Genomic DNA, 11,050 nt, shown 5'->3' on the forward strand with positions numbered 1-11,050 from the left:
GATTGTACAGACAACGTAAACATTTACAGTTTTGGTGGTGCGAAAGGAAGCCGAGCATCACGTGGAAGAGATACGAGTATTGTTGCCAGAGAGGATCTCCGTTTTGCTGATGAATGTTTCGCCTCTGATTTCTGCCTGACTATTTCTCGTTTAAAGCAGCAACGAGAACACAAGTCTACTGTTATTCTTTATTATGCCATGGTGGCAGGGGTCGTGGAGGTATCCCTCCTTGCCACCACATCTTACGCTGTAAGGGGTTAACACAATAATTCTCGATTACCCTCCCCTAGGATTCTCCTGGTTCTGGACTTCCTTCGTTATATAAAGCTGCCACCATCTTATTATATCTTGAAAGGTGTAATGAAAGTACTAAGGGCCGGTAGCGCTGTGGTCGAGCGTTCTCTTTTGGCTGGCCCTTTCATCACTGTCATCTCTTATTATTGGCGTAGAGCGGGCGTGTCGGATCTGACCCTCCTCTACCCATCGACTGTCACACCATATATTACACTTCTACGACAGGAGTGGGTTTGATATCTCACCACTGTCCCCAATTATTATTATGTCTTAGTGACGGGGAGGGTTACAACACGCTAAATCACTCGGTCTGCCATTTCTCTTTGGCTAGTCCCTTCGCTACCTCAGTCAACCCTTTGTTGACTCGGCTCACCGCCGTTGCCGTACGTAGTACTTCTATATAAGGGGTGAAAAAACACAGTTACTCTCTCTCTTTCTAAGTCAGCCACTTTGCGTTGGCTGATCCTCACCTCTGCCATCACTTTGTTATGCTTGAAGGGGCTAATGTATTATCTAAAGTGTATCTTCCCTTGTTCCCTCTCGGGACGCTATCTCTCTGTCTCCTATTGGTCTCTCACCCTTAACTTGGATTCTCATAACCCTTACTGCTTGTGGCATTCGGCTGCCGTTGCCTGGGTCAGTTCCGCCCTTCGCTTAACTAGGATCGCTCTGGATCGGCCGTGGACGGGTTGGTTATGGAGGTGTGAATCACAATCCCGGTACATCCTACTCTAATTACCCTGTCTATTTACACTCTTATTTACAATCCTATTTACAGTATTAACAAGGTCGACTTTCAGTCGGGACTACATAGTGTCTTTACGTTACTACGCTATGAACCTCCCCTTCTGGGGTGTAAAACTTGAGTCTGTCTCTCTCTCTCTCTCTCTCACTCTCTCTTCTGTTTCGACTCTTGAACATATGCAAGCATTCATCGTTCGACGTGAACCTTTTTCCTGTCTCCATTTCCTACTACTCATTACACAATTCTACACTATTCTTTCATAATACTTCACCCTTAAAATAATTTACCCCTAAAGTTATGCCTACTAAAAGCCTACGTATATTTATCACAAAAATCGAGTCACAACTATAAACACAAATGTGCGTGCTCTGCGCACTACCAGTAATCATAACACATACACTATAACGACGGCCATATTGCCGGACTAGCATCCTAGGCAATTACTTGTTACATGATTTATATCATTCTACCATAAGGGCTCGCCGGGCACACTGGAGTCCGTTTTCAACATTTTACAAACAACCATTTACCAACAACAATAAAATTTAACAGCATGGCTTATATGAGTAAACGTGACTTACTTGGAATAAGAGACGCAAGCTGAATTCCACCACTTGTAGGACCCATCTCGAATAGAGCCTCCGGCTGACAACTGGTTATTAAGTTTTTGATCCGATCCCCCGTGATTTTCCTTCATTTTTTATACGTTAATTTTGCTGGCACTGTAGTTGGCGAAAGAGGGCGGTTAACTACTCTTTTCGTCCTACACTTCGGGGTGGAGAGTTTCCATTGGTTAACCCCTACGGTTGTGGGCAGGCCCGTGGTACATAGTTGCTGCATATTTGATAATATTATTATACTCCAGTGGCCCAGTTAGCGGAGCTTTCTACATATGCGATTACGCATAAATGCTGATCATCAACATTCTTAACCTAGATCCATAGTCCATGTGTTGTCATCTTTACTCGATTGCTGTAAAAAGCTTTTCGCAAGTCTTGAAACATTTAGGCAAGGCGTTTTGATTTCTAGTCTCAAAATTGCGGCGCAACATTCTTACACACAAAAGTGTGAGCTTATTGGTTCTCTCACTGCATAGAATACTCTAAGTTTGCCGTTTCAAGAAATTTATCTGTATAAAAAGATGTCTTGTGAAGAGACAGCCGAAAGAAGACAATTGAATGTGAAACATGTATATTACTGTTACTTGTTCGTGTCAAACAATTTGTGGGAATTTATTCCAGGTTAGTCTGTCTACAAGACCCGGTTGAACCCTCCGAAACACTTCTGTAACATTGCTTGTATTAAAGTCCTTATGCCGCAACACACTGCACACAGGTGTCTCGAAATATCCAAGGTTTTCATACACAATGAAGGACTGATGTTCACGTTCGAAATTAGTATTTATGAATATACACGTATATTTACTGATCATATTTGCACCAAGAGTGAGGACATGACTCAAATTATATTTAGTACGCTGATTTTCGAATACCTTACTTGTGGATTTAATTACCTCATTGGCCTTAATTACAATTTATTCCTGATCAAATTCTAGTAATGGGACAATTAAAATATATTTGTGCTTTGTTTTATTAAACGGACATTTTCACTGATACTTCTGATCACCGTAGCCGTGCATTCTGAGGCACTAACTGTCTTTCCTCCCTCGAACGCTGGAATCGTTGGTTCGAATCCCACTCAAGGTATGTGTCTGTGTTCGTAGCGTTCTAGCGACGGGTTGATCACTCGTCCAAGGAGTGAAGTCAGCGTCCAAAAAAGGGCTGTAGTGCCAATAATGAATAAATGAATGAATGAGTGGACGAATGGGCAATCCTAAACTTCTACGGGCTTACGAAGTTTATGCGTGTTGGTATAGAGTCTACTTAACAATACTGTGGTAATCCAAAATATATGTTAAGAACGACCAGACTTACTGAAGATCGAGCCGTGTGTGATAAGTTTCAGAACGTCAGAAACTGAAGACGTTAAATGGAAGACGTGGTTACTTAGCTACTTCGTTCACCTGCAGGAGGCTTTCTAATTTCTGGTAGTTTTTTCAAAAAAGGATTTAATAGTTTACTTTGTCTAACTTCGTGAGTTACATGCAGGAGGCTTTCCAATTTCTGGTTGATTTCTAAGAAGGGTTGAAAGCTTTATTTCCCGGAATTGCAGTGATGCTCAGAAGAGCCGCGCCCCGATTGCCACGTCATCTCTGCAGCCTCAAGTAACGAGATACCGGAGATGAATTTTAAATGACAGAAGAGAAGTCAGTCACGTACTAAATTTTAGTCGCTGTTTCGTCATTTTTCTGGAGAGACTGAGGAAATCTAAACGGAATCTCAGTCAGGATAGACGGTGTGTCGTACCGGACTCGAACCAGTGCCTCCGGCATACATATCAGAAACGGTTCTGTTTGAGCGAACTGCATGGAGCAGAGCCCTTAGAATCAATCATGAAATTCGCCCGAATTTCGCAGGAACCAGGCCTCCTTTTGTGTTCATTTTAAGTACTCTGCAAATAAGTCATGCGTAATGTCAATTTTAATTGGGTAAGGTATGTGGAACAAAAGTGGCACTAGTACGAGTATCTTCAATGTTTTATTACACTGTTACGTTTAGTACAGCAGCTCACTACAATACGTGTCCTTACGGGAGTATCGGTGTGGTGGAGTTGGTCCTTACACACCTGCTGCTGTCACGGCTGCACTCCGAGCCACCAGGACACACTTCGTAATGTCCGTTCCTACTGTCGTAATCCGCTGAGCAGTTGTCTCCAATACCTAGGAACAATTTTAATAATATTGACTTTGTAAGATATTTTGTATTTATTATAATAATAATAATAACACAACGTATTGAAAATATCGGTAACAGCTGAAAGCAAATTACGGAAGACACTGAAGAACAGTAACCTTTTGAAGTGCGTAGGCCTGACTTTGCCGTCCGCTTGTTTTCCGTCTATGTGCAACGTCTGTTTATATTTTCTCGTTGTCATCTCTTTATTGTCACTACAGGTTTCCGTTTAACCGGCCATCATCAGGTGAACAGGTTGTTATGATTTTCACTGTAATGCCGTTCTGCTTTTCTTATGTAACTTCCTCTGACTACTTCTAGGTTACGTGAGTTAACGGGCTGTTGCAATGAACATGTTTGCGTTATCTGCAATATGTGATCAGTTATATTAGAATTTTATGTCATACGAAAAGAGAACAGTGATACATTGATTGGCAGACTCCTTCGTCATAACAACTTGTACATCTGATGAAGGCCTGTTAGACAGAANAATATCGGTAACAGCTGAAAGCAACTTCCGGAAGTCACTGAAGAGCAGTATCCTTTTGAACTGCGTAGGTCTGACTTTGCCTTCCGCTTGTTTTCCGTCTGTGTGCAACGTCAGTTTATATTCTCTCGTTGTCATCTCTTTATTGTCACTACAGGTTTTCGTTTAACTCGCCATCATCAGGTGAACAGGTTGTTATGATTTTCACTGTAATGCCGTTCTGCTTTTCTTATGTAACTTCTTCTGACTACTTCTAGGTTACGTGAGTTAACGGGCTGTTGCAATGAACATGTTTGCGTTATCTGCAATATGTGATCAGTTATATTAGAATTTTATGTCATACGAAAAGAGAACAGTGATACATTGATTGGCAGACTCCTTCGTCATAACNCTGTGTGCAACGTCTGTTTATATTTTCTCGTTGTCATCTCTTTATTGTCACTACAGGTTTCCGTTTAACCGGCCATCATCAGGTGAACAGGTTGTTATGATTTTCACTGTAATGCCGTTCTGCTTTTCTTATGTAACTTCTTCTGACTACTTCTAGGTTACGTGAGTTAACGGGCTGTTGCAATGAACATGTTTGCGTTATCTGCAATATGTGATCAGTTATATTAGAATTTTATGTCATACGAAAAGAGAACAGTGATACATTGATTGGCAGACTCCTTCGTCATAACAACTTGTACATCTGATGAAGGCCTGTTAGACAGAAACTTATAGTCACAATAAAGAGAGTTTCTTTTGTTGTAAGATTTGAGGCTTTCACGGCGGTGACTATGAAGAATGCAGTCTTCTGGGATTTGGCACCGTGTATATGTGGTGTTAACCGACGTTTCGNAGCGGAGAGACCGTGAGAACCGGTAAAAGCAGACTAGTTAACTAGTTAACTAGTTAACACTGCATATACACGGTGCCAAATCCCAGAAGACTGCTTTCTTCAAGATGAGAGAAGGTTAACCGACATTGCACATACACATAGAAGGCAAGAAGTGTAACACAAGATTGAGAACAAAATATTTTCTTTTGTTGTTGCTCCATTTCAGTATTCTTAAGATGCACTGCACTTGCCCAGTCGATGTATGACATTTCAAATGTTTTAAATTAGGAACTTATAGGCCATGACACGGCGATATCTGTTATTGTTTACAAACTTCCTTAGAAGCCCGCTGTTTCCTGATTAGGGCTACAAGTCGAAGTTAATGAATTTCCAACATTTTCCTTCAGAACTTACACAGATTGTACTGTGTCATAAAACAGATGCTCATAATCTGAATATACTGGCATGTGCTCCGTTCTCAATTAGTGTCCTCAGACATAATTCAGTTATCAAAATGGAAGTAGTCATCCAACAGATTACGAGCAACACGATGTATTTTGTTATTCCAGAGGACACTTTCACGTACCGATAGTTTTAACGCAAGCACCACAGCAATTTGCAAAGCAGCAGTCACACCATCGTCTTCTCTGCACGTACTGCTCGTCGGTGTGGCAGTCGGAGGCGTTAGTCACACCGCAAGCGGAAGTACTGCATACAAAACGACAAACCGTTGGAGGCCAAATCGAAAGACCAGAACCATGATTCGCTGACAAGAGTACGGTGTATGCAAAACTGAACACAGCAATGACAATCTGGAGAGAGATACAGGTAAATCATAAGCATATGTCTCAATTTGTAGTGTATGTCTGAGAAACTGCAGAAGGAGCTTACATGTACACCGTATGTTCTTTATACAGGCTGTTTCACCACTTTAGGGAATAACTGCAAGAGATGATTTCCTAGGCTTTGTAATCAAAAAAGTTCATATAAACATGTGTCCGAATTTCGACGGTTACGGAGTTTTGACCGTTTTAATCTCAGAATAGAAGGTAACGATTACGGAACAAAATAATAAACCAGCATAATACATGATACATTTAAAGTATGAATGTACAGTTAACTTAGTGAAATTACCTTTAATTTGAATTGATTGGTGCTTGAAGCTGATTTTCGAAAATGCCACCGCCGGCCGCAACACGGGCTGCCGCTCGGTTGTGAACCGCGCGGGTAGCACGTAGCAGCTTCAGCTGGCTGTTCCTTATGTGGTCAGCGGCGTCCAGAATGCGACCGAGCAAAGCATCTCGCGTTGCCACTTTCACATTGTAAACCAGTTCTTTCATCCATCCCCACACACAATAATCCAGTGGGCTTAAGTCTGGAGACCTGGCTGGCAATTCTTCGCGTACTCATACGTGGACTGCGGTGTACCATACGAACAATGCCTTCTTCATTGACGCCTTTATTAACAACACGATCGGCTGCAATACGAACGGCGGGAAGTCTACCGGTATCTCGCAATTCCTGGTAAACTCCAGTAAACACTCTCCGTTTCGGTATTCTACGATTCGGAAACCGTTGCTGACATTCAGCCACGGCAAGAACTGAGTTACCGTCAAAAAACCCGCACACATAAATCATATCTGCATACTCCTCAAATGAAAATGTAAATGGCATCGTGAACGTAACCGACGCACCGAGATGAGAGTTGTTCTGAACACCAGTAGCCGCCACATTAGCCGTGGTCGGACATAACAACCCACCACGCCTTAGGTACCTCTCAAGTGTCGTAATAACGAGAACGCTCTGTCTGAACCTGGCTAAAAATAGCGACCCGCCGGATGACAGACGCGGTTCACACGAGGGCGTGTACGGGAATGAAAAAATGGTCCTAACTCCGTAACCGTCAAAAATCGGACACATGTTTATATGAACTTTTTGATGACAAAGGTCTAGGAAATCACATCCTGCAGTTATGCTCTGAAGTCGTGAAACACCCGATATATACTGTTATGGTTTAAGGGGGAGTGGAGGATTCCTCCACCGCTTCCGCCATTCATGCTGTTGCGCCCTTGGGGTATGGCCAGTTGCAAGGCTAAGCGCTTGGTAATTGTCTCGTTAACTACCTCTTGGTTGTGAGTTCACAGTATCGAAAACATGAGAAGTACGTGAGAAAGGGGAAATAGAGGGTGTGACTGTGGCGTAAGTTATTAACACACAAGCATCACCTTACTTGGTCTGCTTTCGACTACTATATATACACTTACGTACATCACACTTTCGTAGCCGACAGTCGTCGGTTACGTACACATTGTAATTTGGATAACGATACACTTGGGTTCACCATCCCTACCTTTCGAGGTAACTGCTACGTCCCCACTCAGGGCCTACTCTCTCTGCCCTAACCCTGTAACATGACACTTTAATAATATCTCACTGTATATCCATGACTGATATGAATAGTTCGACTTACTTGGTGTAGGAAATTGATGGTGTCCCCTTGGTCTGGCACGGCCATGGCTCTGGCCCTCTTGGCCTCTAGCTGGCTACTCACTTAACATTGTACACTCAGTTACATTCATCGATAGTCGATAGATGATCAAAGATAGATGATCAAAAGATGATAAAAAGTAGCTCCTCCAGTTGCGTTAGCAAATTTATAACCTTCCCCCTGCTGACTCCTGTCTTTGGGGTCAGCACTAGAGGGAATTCTCCCCCAAAGTTCCGTCTCTCGTTGGTCAGATGGATAAAGACGGTTGGATCTTCTCAGGCCGTCTCGCTGAGTCGGCACTCTGTCCGCCTTGGCCGTCTGCCGTCTCTTCCGCGTGGATCAGCGCTACTATGCAATGTGACAATTTCTCGCTGACGCTGCTACTTCCTGCATTCTACTACGTACAAACATTAACCCTTCCTCTAACTTCTGTAACTGTGAACCCAAGATAACTTAATACCTAAAAGTTACCAAAACCAGTGCCGAAATTCTACGGCATTACATGTACATTTGTGGTTGTATATAATTATATAAGCAGATGTAACTGAAACGGAACGTCTTGAACAGCTAACAATGAATCGAGATAAGTTTTTGGGCTAGACAGAGACCCAGGGCAGTACAAAAAGTACAGGAAATTGTGAACAAGAAAGTGTATTCAGAGATTACAGAGTAGTGCTACAGAACTGGAGTAGCTTTTCTTCAATTTAAAATCTTTATAGAGTTATCTGTCTTCATCATTGTATTTTGCAGATAAATGTCAGTTTTTCAAGGATCGTCAATATTAGAAATATTGTTTCACTGCGTACTGTGACTAAACCTGCTTCTCACCATCTATAACGGAGAGAAGAGACACAAACTCCGTGGCCCAAAGTCCGCAAGCGAAGTATACCGACTGAGCGACCGCCTCTTATCGGCGAAGCTATTGCCAACTGCTGGGGATATAGTGTGTCACGTGGTAAGCACAAAGGATACCGAAGGTCATTTGTCTCGGTTTTCTAGACCGGAGGCACCATCTCATTCAAAGAGCTCCTCAATTGTCCTCACGAAGCTGAGTGGACCCCGTTCCACACACACACACACACACACACACACACTACTTCTCAGAAAATCTTGTAGCGCCGAAAATCGAACCTGGGACTTCAGCATTCGTAGGCAGGAACTCTTACCACTATACCACAGAGAATTTCGAGAAGAGACACAGTTATGAAATATTTTCTGATCTTTACGTATTATATATAAAACAAGTAAGAAGCCATTAAGTATAAAGTTTGTATGGCACAAATCTGATTTTTATATCAGATAAACCTGTAAATTCGAAATTATTATTGCCTATATGCTGATTCTTTGGCCGGTCACGGTAGCCGAGCGGTCTAAGGCGTGCACTGTCTCGCTCGCTCGAAAGCCGGGATCGTGGGTTCGAATCCCACTCAGGCCATGGATGTTTGTGTGGGTTTTTCTGTGTTTGTGTACAGGTAGAGGCCTTGCGACGAGCTGATCACCCGCCCAAGGAGTCCTACCGAATATCTAAGATCTAGAAAAACCGAAGTGAACGGAGAACTTTATGGAGGTAGGCCTAGGTCCACTGGGGCTGTAGTGCGAAGGATAATTAAAAAAAATGCTGACCCTTTATATTATAACTTGAAATAAATTAATAATTAAATTTATCGGAAATGAATCAAACATAATTTCGGTAGACAATATTTAACACAGAATACCATTACAAAATTCAATCAAAACCTTTGAAGTGTTTTGAATATGAAGCATGTGACAGGATACTCAAAGTGATTTTGTTTTATTTTACTTGGTTCGTGCAAATAGACCGCCTCTGTGATCTAGTGGTCGGAGTTTCGGGCTATAGATCCAGTGATCCCAGGTTCGTTTGCCGGCGCTACCAGATTTTCTGAGAAGTAGTGAATCTGGAACGGGGTCCTCTCAGCCTCGTGAGGATAATTGAGGAGTAATCTTATTGGAATAACGGCTCCAGTCTAGAAAACAGGAGATTAACGGCGGTTGGGATCCATTGCGCTGACCACGGGACACCCTCTATCCGAAAAAGTTGGCACTAACTTCGCCGACAAGCGGAGGTCGCTCGGTCGGTATAGTTCGCTTACGGACTACTGTCCAGGGAGTTTGTTGTTTTTTTTGCTTGGTTTAAATAACATAAAAATAAGCCTGCTGACTTATTTTCTTAAATTAGCTCCTGATTTCCTTACGTTGATAAGTTGTTCGTGTACAATACCTTATACCCTCCCATTGTATTTTCCTTTCCTATATCGGAAAGTCTTCGTTAGATTCTATTCTGACTGGTTAATGGACTGAACTTGACCTGTCTATTTATATATTCGTCAGTGGCAGAAATTATTTTATCCAACTACCAAACACAAGGCAATTATGATAAATTTTCGGTGCTTCCACTAAACAATTTACAACAAATATTATCGCGGAAGATTAGCCTCTAATGAAGTATTTGTCCTTAAACAGGAACTGGTGGACAAAGAAATGACCAACAGAAAGCAGTGGAAAATCCAATTTAAGCTATAATTTTTACAAAGATTACAGACAAAAATATCTCTTGCATACATACATACATACACACATACACATACAGAAAAACCCAAACTTGTTACTTCGTTACGAAAAGCAGGATATGAGATCCGGACATGGAAATGAGGAGAACCAGTCTTCCTTGTCACAGTCTTATCTGGCCACGTTGTGATGGGTAAAATTTCCCCGTATTTCCAGGGTTTTCGTTCCTTCATTTCGCTGGTAGAGATCCGATCGCCAGAAAACACACAGAGACTGGTGTTGAGAATTGAGTCTTCCAGTAGACCGAAGAAACAACCCTCAAAAGTCTCAAGTTAAAATTAAAAAGATAAGGTCAGAATTTTACTGATATGCTTTCTCTGTGTCAAAATTTATCGATTTCGAATTTGTTAATAGAAACATATAGTCGAAATGCGTTGTTTTTTGTTATTTAATTTAGAAAATAAATGAATTTTAAATACTACATTTGTACCTGTTGGTTCTATATAACCGTTGAAATGTCTCGTATAAAGCCTTAATTACTTGTATTAATGATGATTTCTGTATTGTGTGTATCTTGTGAACGCTTTTCGATCTAACTCCAAATTAAGGCAGGACGAGACAATTACCAGAGCCCGAATGCGTGTACTGAGCCACCTAAAAACTGAGGCTCGGTAGTTGGATGTTTCTGCTGTTTCCGTAGGTACAATGAGGCTACCAAGCTTAGCAAGCCTTGCCTGATGTCTCCAGTTGGGATACAGTAATCCTTTCCTATAGAGAGAAGTAATTCTCTCGTGCCAAATAATTTGTGAGAAGGTACTCCAGATTAGTTTGTCTACAAGAGTCAGTTGGGGCCTCCCAGATATTTCTGTAGCATACGGTGTTAATAATTAGGAGATAT

General features: G+C 41.9%; 1 protein-coding gene across 2 annotated transcripts; it reads right to left on the reverse strand.

The window, feature by feature from the left end:
* Positions 1-3,617: 3,617 nt before the first annotated feature.
* LOC111865102 lies at positions 3,618-9,926 on the reverse strand. 2 transcript variants are annotated; one of them, XM_023852836.1, is made up of 3 exons: positions 9,866-9,926; positions 5,725-5,950; positions 3,618-3,818 (listed from the first exon to the last, which is right to left on the reverse strand). In XM_023852836.1, the coding sequence occupies exons 1-3, from the start codon at positions 9,878-9,880 to the stop codon at positions 3,685-3,687; spliced, it is 375 nt and encodes a 124-aa protein (XP_023708604.1). In that variant the 5' UTR covers positions 9,881-9,926; the 3' UTR covers positions 3,618-3,684. The 2 variants fall into 2 exon arrangements, with proteins under 2 accessions (XP_023708604.1, XP_023708603.1); XM_023852835.2 differs by lacking the exon at positions 9,866-9,926 and adding an exon at positions 7,609-7,966.
* Between the last annotated feature and the right edge of the window lie 1,124 nt (positions 9,927-11,050).

This window comes from Cryptotermes secundus, unplaced genomic scaffold (genome assembly GCF_002891405.2).
Source record: "Cryptotermes secundus unplaced genomic scaffold, Csec_1.0 scaffold5452, whole genome shotgun sequence".
NCBI classification, from domain to species: Eukaryota; Metazoa; Arthropoda; class Insecta; order Blattodea; family Kalotermitidae; genus Cryptotermes; species Cryptotermes secundus.

Excerpts from the sequence above, each read along its gene's own strand:
- LOC111865102 (XM_023852835.2), bottom strand. The coding sequence starts at position 7,653 with ATGGCCGTGCCAGACCAAGGGGACACCATCAATTTCCTACACCAA. Across the intron at positions 5,951-7,608 it reads CCATCAATTTCCTACACCAA|ATTGTCATTGCTGTGTTCAG; the intron begins GTAAGTCGAACT and ends ATCTCTCTCCAG. Across the intron at positions 3,819-5,724 it reads TGCTTGCGTTAAAACTATCG|GTATTGGAGACAACTGCTCA; the intron begins GTACGTGAAAGT and ends AATTGTTCCTAG.